Here is a 15100-nt window from a genome sequence, read left to right on the forward strand (position 1 = left end):
TGTGTAATATTTAATGCTTATTTAATGAAGTTTTAGTATACTAATATGATACATGTCATTATTTAATTATAAAGTTTTAGTATACTAATATATGCATATCATTATTTAACTGTGTAGGAAGATTTGTAATAGGATATTAAATTTGTAATAGGATATTAAATTTATCTTTCATAAAAAAGAAAAGTCAAAGAGTGGATATGTGTCTTGTATAAAACGGATGGACCGTTTATGTAATTTTGTCCAAAACCATAGATATTCGTGGATTCACTTCCCCCCATTTGGGTTCTCGTCTGCTCTACTCTGATCTGCAAAATGGGCGTCTAAACCCTCACTCCCCCCCGCTTGCATCCAACGAAAAATCCTAAATTCCCAATCATCCCGCCAAAACTGTACCATTTCCAATTTGCCTAACCCATCTCTCTCTCCACCGCAGAAAACCATAGTTTAGGTTTTCAGTATCATGCCAGCAATGGATTCGCCAGGCAAAATTCATCGAATCGAACTCGAGAACTTCAAATCATACAAAGGACACCAAGTTATTGGTCCTTTCTATGACTTCACCGCGATTATTGGTCCCAACGGTTCTGGAAAGTCTAACCTCATGGACGCTATAAGCTTTGTGCTCGGTGTTCGAACCGGTCAACTCAGGGGCGCGCAGTTGAAAGACTTGATTTACGCTTTCGAAGACCGGGATAAGGAGCAAAGAGGTCGTAAAGCTTTTGTTAAGTTGGTTTATCGTCTTGGGAACGGTACAGAACTCTTGTTTACTCGTACTATTACTAGTGCTGGGGGAAGCGAGTACCGGATCGATGATAGGGTTGTGAATTGGGATGATTATAATGCGAAGTTGAAGTCTCTTGGAATTCTGGTGAAGGCTAGGAATTTTCTGGTTTTTCAGGTATCTGGTTATAAGTGTAAAATACCTGCTTATAGGTTAATTATGATGCACAACAGTTTTGTTCTGCCTAACTTTGTCTGCATTGTTTGTTATTTAAGTACTGCATGATACCTATCCATTGAGGGAGTGATGAAAAACGTTAGTGACATGGGCTTGAAATGAAAAAAAAAATACATGAGTTTTGCTTTCATGGTTAAAATTGGACGTTTATTAGAAGGCTTTAAGGCACTCAAAGTTGCTTTCGAATTTGTTAAATGCAGGGTGATGTGGAGTCTGTTGCATCTAAAAACCCTAGAGAACTTACAGTGCTTCTTGAACAAATATCTGGCTCTGATGAAGATAAGAGATTGTATGAAGATCTGGAGGAAAAGAAAGGTGCAGCTGAGGAAAAGTCAACACTTGCTTACCAGAAAAAAAGAACCATTGTCATGGAGAGAAAGCAAAAAAAAGAGCAGAAGGAAGAGGCCGAGAAACATATGCGTTTGCAAGAGGAGTTGGTATGCATCATTGGGTTTCACTTTTACTATCCTCATACATGTATATGTGTGTGTAACTGTGTATGAATGTATGTATAGCTCATATGTTTACACATGCTTTTTGCAGAGATCATTAAAGAAGGAACACTTCTTGTGGCAGTTATTTAACATAGAAAACGATGTTGAGAAGGCCAATGAGGAAATTGAAAATGAACAGAGTAGCCTTCAAGAAATTATTAACGAGTTAGATGGTTATGAGAATGAGTCACGCAAAAAAGAAAAGGAACAAGCTAAATATAGAAAAGAAATTGAAAAACGAGAAAAGAAGCTCGTTGAGAAGAAAAATAAAATCGATAAAAATGTGAGTTCTTTTTCTTTTCCTACAAAAATGTTTAATTGCATGTCTTTGTAATCATGCTAATTACATTCTATATGTTTTAACAGCAACCAGAGCTTCTGAAGCTGAAGGAGGAAAAGACTCGCTTAACTGCAAAACTTAAAAACACTGGGAAAGAGCTTGATAAAAGGAAAGAAGAGAAGAAGAAACACACAGTTGAAATTGAAAAGCTGCGAAATGACTTGGATGACCTTACAAAGCAACTGGATAACTTACAGTCAAAAGGTCAATCTGAAGGGGGGAAGCTTCATTTAGGTGATGATCAATTGGAGGCATATAACCGCATGTAAGTATTAAGTAACTATTCTTCTGTTATCATCAACTTAATATGAAAAGAACGAATAATTAATCATAAAATTTGGCTTGGTGCAGTAAAGAGGAAGCGGGTATGAAGACTACCAAGTTAAGAGACGAAAAAGAGGTTCAAGATAGGGAACAACATGCTGATGTGGAAGCTCAAAAGAATCTTGAAGAGAATCTACAACAGTTGGAAAGCAGGAAACAAGAACTCGAGTCACAACAGAAACAAATGGAAACTAGACTCAAGAAAATTCGAGAAGCCATTGACAAACATAATGATGAACTTAAACGACTCAGAAAGGAACAAACTGACACCACCAAGAAGCTTGGAGATTCAAAGAAGAAATATGAAAATCTGAAGGCTAAGATAACTGAATTAGAGAATCAATTACGTGAGTTAAAAGCAGACAAACATGAAAATGATAGGGACACAAAGCTTTCACAAGCAGTTGAAGCTCTCAGGCGGTTGTTTCCTGGTGTTCATGGTCGTATGACTGAGCTGTGTAGGCCCACACAGAAAAAGTATAATCTTGCTGTTACTGTTGCTATGGGCAGATTTATGGATGCTGTTGTTGTTGATAACGAGCATACAGGAAAAGAATGCATCAAGGTAAAATGCGTTATTATTATTTGGGCAAAGTGTAGGAAATAGCAACCTACTTTACTCTTTTTACCAGTATAGACAATATAGTTTACTCTTTTTACCCATAGTAGCAATGTTATTGCATGCTTTTTACCTTTAATAGCAACGCATTTACATTTTTTTTACAACTGATAATAGCAATTTGTAAACCAATGTACTTGCATTCTTTTAGCCTAATAGCAACATACTTACATTGCTATCATGGTTAAAAGAATATAAGGTATCACTAAAAAATAAAGTACATTGCTCCTGTAGGTAACAAAAAGAAATTACATAGTTTTTTTTTCTGCACTTTGCTGTTATTATTTGACCATACCTTTTGTAAGGTACCCACTATGATTGGTGAATATAAAATCGTGATGCATTTCTGTATTCACTTGTTTTTTGCAGTATTTGAAAGACCAAAGGCTTCCTCCTATGACATTTATACCCCTTCACTCAGTCCGTGTTAAGCCAGTCATTGAGAAGCTGCGGGCATTAGGTGGAACTGCAAGGCTTATCTTTGATGTGATTCAATATCCTTAAGCATAACCTTTTAAAGTTTTAATTATATATCTTCTTTCTTTAGTTACTATTGTTTGTTTGGAAATTGCAGGAAATAGCAATGTAGTTTCTCTTATTTACTGATATAGGCAGTATAATTTAACTTTTACAGGTTAAAAGGACCTCTAATACATAAAAAATGAAAGTATATTGCCTATATCTGTAAAATGGCAAAGTATGTGTATCTATTCTTGCAATTTGCCCTTATTTGTTTATTGTGGCATTTGTGTAAACTTGTTCACTTAACAATCAAACATTTGATCAAGTAATCGATAAAGCAATTCTCTTTGCTGTGGGGAACACTTTAGTCTGTGATGATCTTGATGAGGCCAAGCATCTGAGTTGGACTGGAGAGAGATATAAAGGTAAAACTTTTACATATTTTCTCATTGTTTTGAATGCTAATATTGAGCTTATATGATTTTTAATGTTTGTTGTAGTTGTAACTGTTGATGGGATTTTATTAACAAAGGCTGGTACCATGACTGGTGGTACAAGTGGTGGAATGGAAGCAAGGTCACATAAATGGGATGATAAGAAGATAGAAGGTCTGTGAATTAAAATTAACTATTAATTCTTGATCTTTTTGTAGTAATACTTACATATGACACTAATTTTCAGGTCTTAAAAAGAAAAAAGATGGATTTGAAGCAGAGTTACAAGAACTGGGGTCAATAAGAGAGATGCAATTGAAGGAGTCTGAAGCATCTGGGAAGATCAGTGGACTTGAAAAGAAGATTCAGTATGCAGAGATTGAAAAGGTATCTTACAGTCCTACACTCATATGTCAATTTTTTTTGTTAAAATGTTAATGTATATGATATGAAATGACTTTTTTCTATTGCAGAAAAATACGGAGGAGAAACTTGCAAAACTGACTGCAGAATACAGTAATATTAAAAATGAAATTGGTTATATTGAGCCTGAACTTAATAAGGTAGTGTTGCAACAAAGTTTATAAGATGTGGTTTACTATACAATATGCATGATGCTGATGGAAGGGTATTATTATTGTAATATTGCAGATAAGGGAGAACATAACTACAAGACGACGCAAGATTTTATCACTTGAAAAGAGAATCAATGAGATTGTTGATAAAATTTATAAAAGATTTAGTGAATCTGTTGGGGTGGATAATATACGTGAGTATGAAGAAAACCTGCTTGCTGCAGCCCAGGAGCTGGCTGAAGAAAGACTTAGCTTGCGTAATCAGCAGTCAAAACTCAAATACCAGTAAGTTTTGATTACCCTGTAACATGTTGTAGTTCATAATATGCTGATTGATATTTTCTTACATTTTGACCCCTTAATTGAAAAAAAAAGATGTTTTTATTTATTTATTTATTTAAACCCGTAACTATGAGGAAACTTTTTATTTTAACACATTGAACCCGTTGAGACGCTGGCATGGAATATCATAAAAGGTAAAAATATAAGATTGACATGGTTATTGAAAGAGTTATTTTGTTTTTCTTTTTGACATGAAATTTTTTAATTAAATCCTCTTCATGTTCATCATAAATCAAAGACATTCCAATCTGGTCTCATTCACAAATAAAAAAAATCATTCATTCATTTTTTGTGGTCCATCTTCATTGCAACACACTGATGGAATGAAAATAAAAAAAAATCACATAATTTATACATCTACAGTCGGCTTTAAAAAATATAAAGAATTTCCATGTTCAAAAAACATGTCAATATGTAAGGGGGATTTCTTGGAATTAACCCGTTTATGGAATCCCAGGTCAGTATCTCAACCGGTTCAATGGTAAAAAAGGGTTATAAGAACCAAGTTTCCTTGGAGTTAATGGGTTTAAATGAAAAAACACTTTGCTTATTATTCAAAAAACGGGTCAATATGTTTTGAACTAAAAAGAAAAAATAATGATCAATTTTTTTGGTGTCTTGGCACTTAAATACTTATAAAATTGTCAGGTTGGAGTATGAGAAAAAGAGAGACATGGGAGCACGGATTGCGAAGCTGGAATCATCACAGACTGAACTAAAAAATTCTTTGGTTGAAGTTGATGAGAGAGAGAAACAACTTAAATCCATGATAGAGAAAGCTACCGAAGAGATTGATGTATTGAAAGAAGAAATACAGGGTATGTAATGTATTCCCATAAAATGCCATTTCTATAAAATCATAAAACCCATGAAACATTTATTATTTTCTTAGAGTGGAAGTCACAGTCAGAAGCATGTGAGAAAGAGATGAAAGAATGGAAAGTAAAAATCTCGGCTGCTACAACAAACATTACAAAGCATAAAAACAAAATTGATTCCAAGGTCAGTATTACTATTATTTAAACTTTAAAGGAAAATGTAAAAGTTTGATTTCTTATCTTTTTTTACTTGGAAAATTATTTATTATTTGCAGGAGAATCAACTTGAACAATTAAGTTCCAAAAAACAAGATATTCTTGAGAAATGTGAATTAGAGCAGATCACACTCCCCACTGTGGCTGATGCGATGGATGTTGACTCAGAAACGGGTCCAGTTTATGATTTCAGCCAACTCAGCAGGCCACATCAGCACAACGCAAAACCTGCGGAAAGGGAAAAGCTGGAGGCAGAATTTAAACAGAAAATCGGAAGCATAGTATCAGAAATTGACAGAACTGCCCCTAACTTAAAAGCCCTAGATCAATACGCTGCTTTACAGGAGAAAGAAAAAGCAGCAAGCAAAGAGTTTGATGAGGCCAGAGAAGAAGAGAAACTGGCAGGCAGAGAGTTTGAAACAGTGAGGACCCGAAGGTAACATAACTTATGAATGGATCTTTTGAATTTAGTACAGTATTTATTATAATTTATTTATGTTAACAAAATTAACAACAGGCTTACTCGATTTATGGAGGCGTTTAACCATATTTCTGGAAACATTGACAAAATCTATAAGCAACTGACGAAAAGCAGCACACATCCTCTTGGTGGGACCGCATATTTAAATTTGGATAATGAAGACGAACCGTTTTTACATGGTATAAAGTACACTGCTATGCCGCCTACAAAGCGTTTCCGTGATATGGAGCAATTATCAGGCGGTGAAAAGACGGTTGCGGCCCTTGCTTTGCTTTTCTCCATCCACAGGTAAGTAATATCTTGAAGGTCCATTTATTTTTTTTTTTTCTTTTGTAATATTTGGTGATGTATTTATTATTCCAGTTACAAGCCGTCACCCTTCTTTATACTGGACGAGGTGGATGCAGCACTGGATAATTTAAATGTTGCCAAGGTTGCTGGGTTTATCAGATCAAAGTCATGTGAAGGAGAAAGGGCAGCAAATCAGGAAACTCTGGAAGGGAACGGTTTCCAGAGTATTGTCATTTCTCTTAAAGATACTTTTTATGACAAGGCTGAAGCTCTGGTTGGGGTTTATAGGGATTCCGAAAGAGCGTAAGTTTCCTGTTTCCCTCTCCCCCAAAAATAAATAAATAAATAATATTAAATGTAAAATGGTCATTTCATGTTTCTTTTTTAATTATATACTATTATTTTTGCTCTGCAGGTGCTCAAGAACTTTGACATTTGACCTAACCAAATACCGGGAGGCATGATATGATGTAGGGGGGACTTGTTTAGATGATGAAAAAATGGCAAAACTTTTTAAGCAATAGATTTAGTTAAAGGTTGTGTTTATTTGTGAGTAGCTTTCCATGTTGGTTAATGGTTATAACTTTAAAGACAACAAACAGTAAAAGTAAACTAGACGATTGTTATTATGTAATGTGCACATAACATATCCACGAGTGTAAGTTTTTATGCACCTTGGCTTGTAGAATGTGGGTTGTTGTCTTGTTGAAATCCCGGGGCATTTTCTGGCATAAGACCGAAAGGTTCTACAAATACTTTTTCAAGAAATATGCCAAACATTTTTTTATCGACTTCAAAAAGATTATCTAATATTGTTTTTATTCTTAATTTTACAAATCGTTTTAATTTGATAGACTGAAATGTTGTCGCTTTTATCTAAACAAGTAGCTAAACCAGGTGATATATTTTGTCTAAAAAAAAATCTTTTTTTAGGAAAAGAATTTGCGTAGTTAAATAAAACCATCCAATAAGAATAAATTACTGACCAGGAAATAATTAGAGAAAAAAGCGAAAATTAATATTGCTCGCAGATGCAGAGAGGCCCCACTAGTCACTACCACAACGTTGACGTTCGAGTTTCCGGCCACCGGTGCACCGCCGGAGCTCGAAATCCACAACAATGGACGACGACAAAGATCCTCATTCACCAATCGAAACCTTCCACGATTCAATTGACGGGGAACATAAGCAAAAAAAACCTGAAAGTTCGATTGCTGCAGAGTTGAAGACGAAGAAAAGGAAAGCTTTAATCGAGCTCCGTTCTCGTCTCGAAGATTCCATACTCAATTACACCCTCATCGGAGAAAAATACAAAGCGAGCGAGCATCTTAGAGAATTACAGATCTGGGGTGTCCCTTTGTTACCCAGTCGAGGCCTCGAGAGAACCGACATCATTCTCAAAAAATTCTTGAAAGCCAAAGATTATAACGTCCAAAACGCTTTTGAAATGATAGCAAACACGATTATGTGGAGGGAAGATTTTAACGTAGACAAGCTGTTGGAGGAAACGTTTGGCCCAGATCTTGACAATATTGGGCACATTCAGGGCAAAGATAAAGCAGGTCGCCCATTGTGTTACCAATTGTTCGAAACGTTTAAAGAAAAAGACACTTTACGTAAGAGATTAGGAACCAATGAATCATCCAAAGAATTCCTTCGTTGGCGAATTAAACTAATGGAAGGATGCGTTCTTAAACTCGACTTCAAACCCGGTGGTGCAGATTCTGTCATCCAAATTATGGATGTCAAGAACATACCCAGACCATTTCTGAACGAACTGTTTGCGGGTAGCAAGAAATATTTTTCCATTTTGCAAGAAAATTATCCAGGGATCATTTACAGAATCGTAAGTTTCCGTAATGTTTTTTAAGTCAAATTTTTCAATAGATGAAAAATTGAAACTTTATATATCTTTTTAAACAAAATGTAGGTGATTGTTAATGTCCCGATGTGGTTTTTCACGTTCTATACGTTAAATATGCGATTAATGACAAGAAAGTACAAAGTAATGTACGTGAAGCCATCGGCAATCACTGAGACCCTTCTCAAGTTAGTTTTCAAACCATCACTGTGATTTAACATCTAATACAGATATTGATCCTGATATGACACTAAAATGAATTCTAGGTTTAAAGGGTAAGTTTTGAAAACGTCATATCAAATTATGGATAATGATAAATCCTGATGAGTGATGATTGAGTTTTTGAAATTTAAATTTCATTTTTTTTTATCTTTATTTAAAAAAAAGTAATGGGAAACTTGGTTCCATGTGCTGAAGATTTATAGATCCGGAACATCTCATGGCTCCATACGGCGGTCTAGGAAGAAAAGGCAGCGAATTCTCGCCAGACGAAAAAGCAACAGAGCAGAAGCTCAAAGGATACACAACCGATAGCATTGAGATACCTACTGCAGAGGTTTGTTTCTGATTTTTACAGTATCACTGTATCAGTAACAATGACAGTAACAGTGAGTGAGATAAAATATTTGTGTTTTTGGTGAATTTTGATTACAGGTGGGGATGACCGTGTATTGGGATTTAATGGTAACGGGAAATGATGTGAGTTACAAGGAAGAATTTGTGCCAGAAGATGAAGGTTCATATAATGTGTTGGTTTCAAAAGGAATACAAATAGGGAGAATGGCTTCAAATTCATTTCATGTAAGTGAGCCTGGCAAAATTCTTATTACATTAGCCAATCCTTCTTCCAAAAATAGAAAGATTTTTTATAGGTACAAAATTAAACCCTTTGTACCCACACACAATTTACCAATTACAAATTAGAGTTTTTATTTATTTATTTATTAAGCCTATTTGAATATAAGTTTAGTTTATTTTGATCGTACTTGTACTAAAAAGTTCTCCTCAAGGAAATGGGTATAAACGAGCTTGAATTTGTATTAAAAAGGAGTTCCATTTTGATTTGTATATCAGTCTTAAGTCTTAATACATCAAATTTGCCTATTTTAGTATTTTTACCACATAAATATAGTTGCATATATTTTGTTCCAACTTCAGCAGCATTTTTGTGTAATATACATAATTATAAAAGCAATAGCAACTTGATTTCTATATACTTTTTTAGTATACTTCACAAGGAAGAAAATCAATCAACTTCCATTTAATATCTCTATTTACCATTTTTATATTTTTCACCAAATCTTGTTTCATCCAAGGTTGTTAAAATCTTGATTTTGATCTTATGATTTTACGATTTTAAGATCCTATAAGTGAAAAACGATCCTGATCACACTACGATCCTGATCCCACCTTTTTAGTTTTATTATATAACTGAGTATCAAAAATCGTCTATTCATACTTGAAATTGAATGTCACAAGTTCCAAAAAAGTCTTCTAGGGCATCACCATTTTATCAACTCAATTTGAGTTAGGCATGACACATCTATAATAATCCCTTTGTTATCTTACGTCTTACGTATACATGCTCAAAATAATCTTATTTCTAATTAAGATGTTTTATTCTTAATGTTTGCGGTTTGTAAAAACAAAAATTATGGGTGATGCTTAAGAAGTTAAAGTTAATTGCACCATCTTGCAAGCAAATTTGAATGTGTTCATTTTGGTAGGATCTTACGATCCCGAACCAATTTTATGATCATAATTTCGCAAAACATAAAACAATTTTAAATAGGATATCAATTTTGACAACCTTGATTTCATCTAAGCTTTTAAATGCATGTCCACTTTCACCGTTAGTAACAAAAAATCAAAGATACACCAAGGAGTAGAATTCAACTTTGAGTTTTGTTGATTCAAGAACAGTGTATTTAAATTGTTTAATAAAATATTAATACAACTAATTGCTTTTAACCTAATTGGATATGTATAAATAAAAAAAATGTTCTGTTATATGATGATTTTAAAAAAAAATGTTCTGTTATATGATGCTTTTGGCAAAAAGGTAAGCAAAATGATTATTTCTATTTTTAGCAATTCACATGATGTGTTGAATCTTCTTGGGAATGCTTTTGAATTGATTAAAAAAGTCCATATGTTAGTTACAGACTTCAATAAAGTATTATTTTCATTTTCTAGAAAAGGATTAATGCAAAAGATCTCTCTCTTTTATATATATATATATATATATATATATATATATATATATATATATATATATATATATATATATATATATAAAAAAGTTTAACAAGGAATCATTTTAAACCATAGAACCAAGAAACCATTAAATTTTCAAGTTTTATATCTTATTATTTATCGAAAAAAAAAATTAAAATATAGAAATTCATAACTTTTTATCATTTTTCTATTGATATCAAATTTGATAATTTTTTTTTTATTTTTTTTTATCTGTTCAGATTTACATTGTGAATCTGCACTATAAATCATTAATTTTGTATAAACTTACTTTATGAATCCGCACAAATTCACAGTGTGAATCTGCATAGATTCACAGTGAGAATCTGTACAGATTTCATAGGGTGAATCTGTATACAGATTCACATTGTGAATCTAAACAAATCATTTATTTATTTTATCAAATTTGATATCAATGGATGAGGGATAAAAAGTTATAAATATCTATATTTTTAGTTTTATTTTTTGATGAAAAATTTGCTCTAAAAATTAAAAAAAGATTGTTCCTTGGTTCTAAGGTCTAAAATAGTTCTTTGTTATACCCAACCCTATATATATATACATATATATATATATATATATATATATATATATATATATATATATATATATATATATATATATATATATATATATAAAATCAAACTAACTCATATCCATGAATGTGTAACAAGATCTTGATAGTTAAATTAAAAAATGAAAAGTCAAATAGTCAATTGTATAATTAAACTAAAAAGATGAATAGTCAGAATTGTCAATTGTAATTAAAAATCGAAAGAAAGTGAAATAAATAAGTTTTCCAGAAAACCAATGGTAAGGATAAGATAAAATGGACATTTTAGGTGAATAAGTTAGAAAGACAACATATATTTAGGATACACGATTTTGTGAGTAGATATTTTGGGATACATGATTTTTCTTAGTTAACGATTTTAATTCCACAATTAACGACCTTTTTAATTTCATAAAAAAAATATTTTTTATTTCGATTCTTTAAAAGCGAAATTAAAAGGTTACATACAAAAGTCTAATTCGGCTGGCAAGCCAAAAATAGTATGTAAAATCCATTTACAATAGAGTTAGGTGACGCCATAGACATTCTTTCATGCTTATCTTCAATCCAAGATGTTATGATTCAAATGGTTGAAGAAACGTAGAATAGGAAGACATTGCTGGAATCTTTATTCTTTCAATTTTAAGACACAAGACATGTGTTTTAGATGACTTAACCAAATATAAGTCAATAATTATGTATTGGATTCATATTAGCCATATAGGGAAGGTCCCAAATTCTAATCCTCAAGGCTTTAATCAAGGGTGTCGAGGAGAAGGGCCGTGAAGTGCTTAAGTGTCTTAGCATTTCTCCATAGTCGAGCACTCGCACCCACTTCTCCGTATCCCTGCAAATCGGCTTCGATTGCATGACAACCCTATCGTAAACACCTAGATGTCAAATCAACATTTACCTACAATACTATGTCATAATGATACTTTTTCAATAGTTGGCGAGAATCTAATGGAAAACCATATTCAAAATACTTTAGTGACTAAAATATATAGACATGTCATTGTTAGTCTTTTAACCCATTGTCATTTTCATGATCATCCCAATTTTTGATCTATAAAATTATAAATATGATATTCTACGGATTCACATGCAAAATTTTAAAATTTGAAATTATCAACTTATTATATCAAACATAACTAATTTTTTTTTGAAACGGCGGAAATATATTAATACCAGCCCATAAAGAATCAACCCTGGATAGAAAAACAATTACAAAATGTCAAAAGATTACAACTCCACACACCAAATACAATCACCAAATTTGCCCCTATATTTTCTTAAACTAAGAAATTGAAATGTCACAACAATATATATGGATAGATATGAAATCTAAAAGTTAGGGATGACCTTTTAATAAACACCACCCACACTCTGTCATGTATCATATGCAACTGCTTTCTATACACCTTTTTTCATTTATTATTTGTCTCTTTCATACGCTCCAACCAAACACCTTTTCATCGGTTATTTTATAATCCAAAAATAATGCCACTGAATCATGTGCATGTATCTAGGCCTTGTATATTATTTTATTTAATTCTAATACGATCATGACATTTATGGATTGTGTTATCTTACACGATAAAGAAGTAAATTATTTATATAGAAATAAATTATCTTTCGTTTAATTTTATTTTCAAGATATAAATCAAAATTTTTTGATAGAAAAAACGCAGTTTATTATTATATTTATTTGATGAATTAATATTGAATAATATTTCGTTACAAATATTAATGAAATAATGTTTCCCTTTCCGAAATTAAATGTGTATCTTGTATGACCATTGAATAAAACCCCCACCTTTAGAGCCTTCCAAGTTCCAATTATCCACCACACAACTCTCCCGCGTCATGTCTCCTTCATTTGACGATTCTACTATTTCTATATCACGCGCCGCCACCATAACCACCGCCACCGCTGCATCAAAGCGCCGGAAACTCGTTGATCATCACCTGCCCATGATACCTGGTCTACCTGATCATATTGCCCAACTATGTCTTTCTCGTGTTCATCCCTCCATCCTCTACACCGTTTGCCGTTCATGGCAGCAGTTCATCTACTCCGCCACTTTCCCGCCGTTTCACTCTCTTTACACTCTTTCAACTACCACCCCCACCGACTCATCAGGTCAAAATTCGACACTACAGCTCTCTTCCTTTGATCCGATCTCTTCTCATTGGAGTGTTGTTACTCCAACACCCTATCTACGCAACGTCTGCCTCCGCCACTCATCGTTCATCGCCCGTAATTTACCCATCCAGTCCGTTTCAGTCGCCGGCAACCTCGTCCTACTTGCCGGAACCTCCAGCGACCTTCTCCCCGCTTTTTCGCATCCTATAATCTTTAACCCACTAACGAAGAAATGGTCTTCTGGACCTCCACTCTTAAGCCCACGCCGTTGGTGCATTGCTGGAACCTCACGCGCCGCCGTATTTGTCGCGAGTGGGATTGGTTCACACTACACCCAAACTGTCGCTCGCTCCGTCGAGAAATGGATATTCCGGGTAACTGATTCTTTTGATAGTAAACGTAAAGATTCAAACAGCGTTTGGAAAAATATGCGATCTTTAAGAGATGGAAGGCTATGCAGGGAAGCCATTGATGCCGTTGGATGCAAAGGGAAGCTTTATACGATAAACATGAAAGGCTCGTGTGGTAAAGAAGGATTAGTTTATGATGTAAATTGCGATAGCTGGTCAGAGATGCCGGCGGGGATGTTGGATGGCTGGAGGGGGCCAGCGGCGGCGATGGATGAGGAGACAATTTACATGGTGGATGAATCAGAAGGTGTACTGAAAAAGTACGACGAAGCAATGGAAGTGTGGATAAATGTTTTGGAAAATGACATGCTAAAAGGGGCGGAGCACATTGCCGCCGGTGGTGGTAGGGTATGCATTGTGCGTAGTGGCGGTGTTGGGATTTTGGCTGTGGATGTGGTCTCACCTCTACCACGGTTGTGGGTTTTGGATTCACCGGCGGGACAACAAGTGTTGGCACTTCATATTCTGCCTAGAATGTGTCCGAAGGAGTTCCAATCGCCGGTGGTGGTTTAGAGTCCAAGAAAATATGATTTAGATTCCAAGCTTTTTCGTTAATGTCATAACTTAATCAATTTATATACATTTGCATGTTAATCAGATCGATATTTAATTGAAATGAGGTGAATTATTATTATGTTTTAATTTTTTAATATTTGCAATACATTGTATTTATCGTTGTGGTATGTCTTGATTGATATTTTAATTGTCATTAGGTACTACAATTCTACAAACCGGGTGAATTAAAAACTATAGCGTTATGATCTACAAACACGGAAGGTTTGTAAATACATCAACTAGGAAACAAAGTAACAAACAAAACTAGATGAATGTTAGAAATATTATGGAAATTAAATGATAGAAATAGTAAATCTTGTAGGTTTTATATAACTCCATAGTGTTATTTAGGAGGAACGGAGATCATAAAAACAACATATCACAAACGATGCCACAAAGTTCAACAGTACAATCGACAACTAGAATTTATTTAAAGAATACCACATATATATTGATATATAAAGACAATGAGTGATGTACAAATGCACAAAGTTGGTTGATGTCTGTACAAAGTTGAAGAGACAATTTGCCCAATGAACATAAAATATGAGGCCACTGTGTCGGTTCATGTTCTTAGACAGGATGGGATGATACAAGAGTACGTAAAAGACTGTAGGACCTTTATTCTTGAGATCACGGATGAAGTATCACTGGTAATTCTTCTTTAATTATCTGTGGGCTGCAACATTTAAACCTACTAGCTAAGGTTAGCTAAGGGATCGATAGTAGTTAATGCATAATGTGATCAGATCTAAAAAATAGTAAATAAAGGTATGCATCAAACTATCAAAGGGAAATTTGATCAATAATTCAACAAAAAAGGCTAAAAAACTACTCTTTATAGGCTAATATCAAAACAAAAATTTACAAATGTTGTCGCCATTTCTTACATTTAGGTACTAACTTTAAAAAACACATCCTCTATATAAGTTATTAAACAATTATTTAATAATTGATCATACATA

General features: G+C 33.7%; 2 protein-coding genes and 1 pseudogene across 2 annotated transcripts; all 3 read left to right on the top strand.

Moving 5' to 3' along the window:
• The first annotated feature begins 247 nt into the window (after positions 1 to 247).
• TTN8 (Structural maintenance of chromosomes (SMC) family protein) lies at positions 248 to 7042 on the top strand. The gene is made up of 17 exons (XM_079015964.1): positions 248 to 898; positions 1159 to 1395; positions 1502 to 1735; positions 1819 to 2057; positions 2144 to 2681; positions 3105 to 3229; positions 3513 to 3622; positions 3698 to 3805; positions 3879 to 4018; positions 4105 to 4194; positions 4283 to 4491; positions 5197 to 5366; positions 5441 to 5550; positions 5642 to 6018; positions 6100 to 6351; positions 6427 to 6657; positions 6770 to 7042. The coding sequence occupies exons 1-17, from the start codon at positions 461 to 463 to the stop codon at positions 6816 to 6818; spliced, it is 3657 nt and encodes a 1218-aa protein (XP_078872090.1). The 5' UTR covers positions 248 to 460; the 3' UTR covers positions 6819 to 7042.
• A 104-nt stretch (positions 7043 to 7146) lies between these two features.
• LOC145068987 (patellin-3-like) lies at positions 7147 to 9219 on the top strand. Its single transcript, XM_079015965.1, has 4 exons — positions 7147 to 8200; positions 8285 to 8403; positions 8633 to 8771; positions 8870 to 9219. The coding sequence occupies exons 1-4, from the start codon at positions 7475 to 7477 to the stop codon at positions 9137 to 9139; spliced, it is 1254 nt and encodes a 417-aa protein (XP_078872091.1). The 5' UTR covers positions 7147 to 7474; the 3' UTR covers positions 9140 to 9219.
• Positions 9220 to 12798: 3579 nt separating this feature from the next.
• LOC145070404 (F-box/kelch-repeat protein SKIP25 pseudogene) lies at positions 12799 to 14222 on the top strand (annotated as a pseudogene).
• Positions 14223 to 15100: the final 878 nt, after the last annotated feature.

The sequence above is a fragment of the Lactuca serriola genome, chromosome 8 (genome assembly GCF_051521515.1).
Source record: "Lactuca serriola cultivar US96UC23 chromosome 8, Lser_US96UC23_V15, whole genome shotgun sequence".
NCBI classification, from domain to species: Eukaryota; Viridiplantae; Streptophyta; class Magnoliopsida; order Asterales; family Asteraceae; genus Lactuca; species Lactuca serriola.

What these genes read in the sequence shown, in the direction of transcription:
- TTN8 (XM_079015964.1), top strand. Translation starts at nt 461, where the DNA reads ATGCCAGCAATGGATTCGCCAGGCAAAATTCATCGAATCGAACTCGAG. An exon ending in CTTATCTTTGATGTGATTCA is followed by an intron (nt 3,230 to 3,512) that starts ATATCCTTAAGC and finishes TAACAATCAAAC; the next exon opens with ATTTGATCAAGTAATCGATA. An exon ending in AAAACAAAATTGATTCCAAG is followed by an intron (nt 5,551 to 5,641) that starts GTCAGTATTACT and finishes TATTATTTGCAG; the next exon opens with GAGAATCAACTTGAACAATT.
- LOC145068987 (XM_079015965.1), top strand. Translation starts at nt 7,475, where the DNA reads ATGGACGACGACAAAGATCCTCATTCACCAATCGAAACCTTCCACGAT. An exon ending in ATCACTGAGACCCTTCTCAA is followed by an intron (nt 8,404 to 8,632) that starts GTTAGTTTTCAA and finishes CATGTGCTGAAG; the next exon opens with ATTTATAGATCCGGAACATC. An exon ending in TTGAGATACCTACTGCAGAG is followed by an intron (nt 8,772 to 8,869) that starts GTTTGTTTCTGA and finishes TTTTGATTACAG; the next exon opens with GTGGGGATGACCGTGTATTG.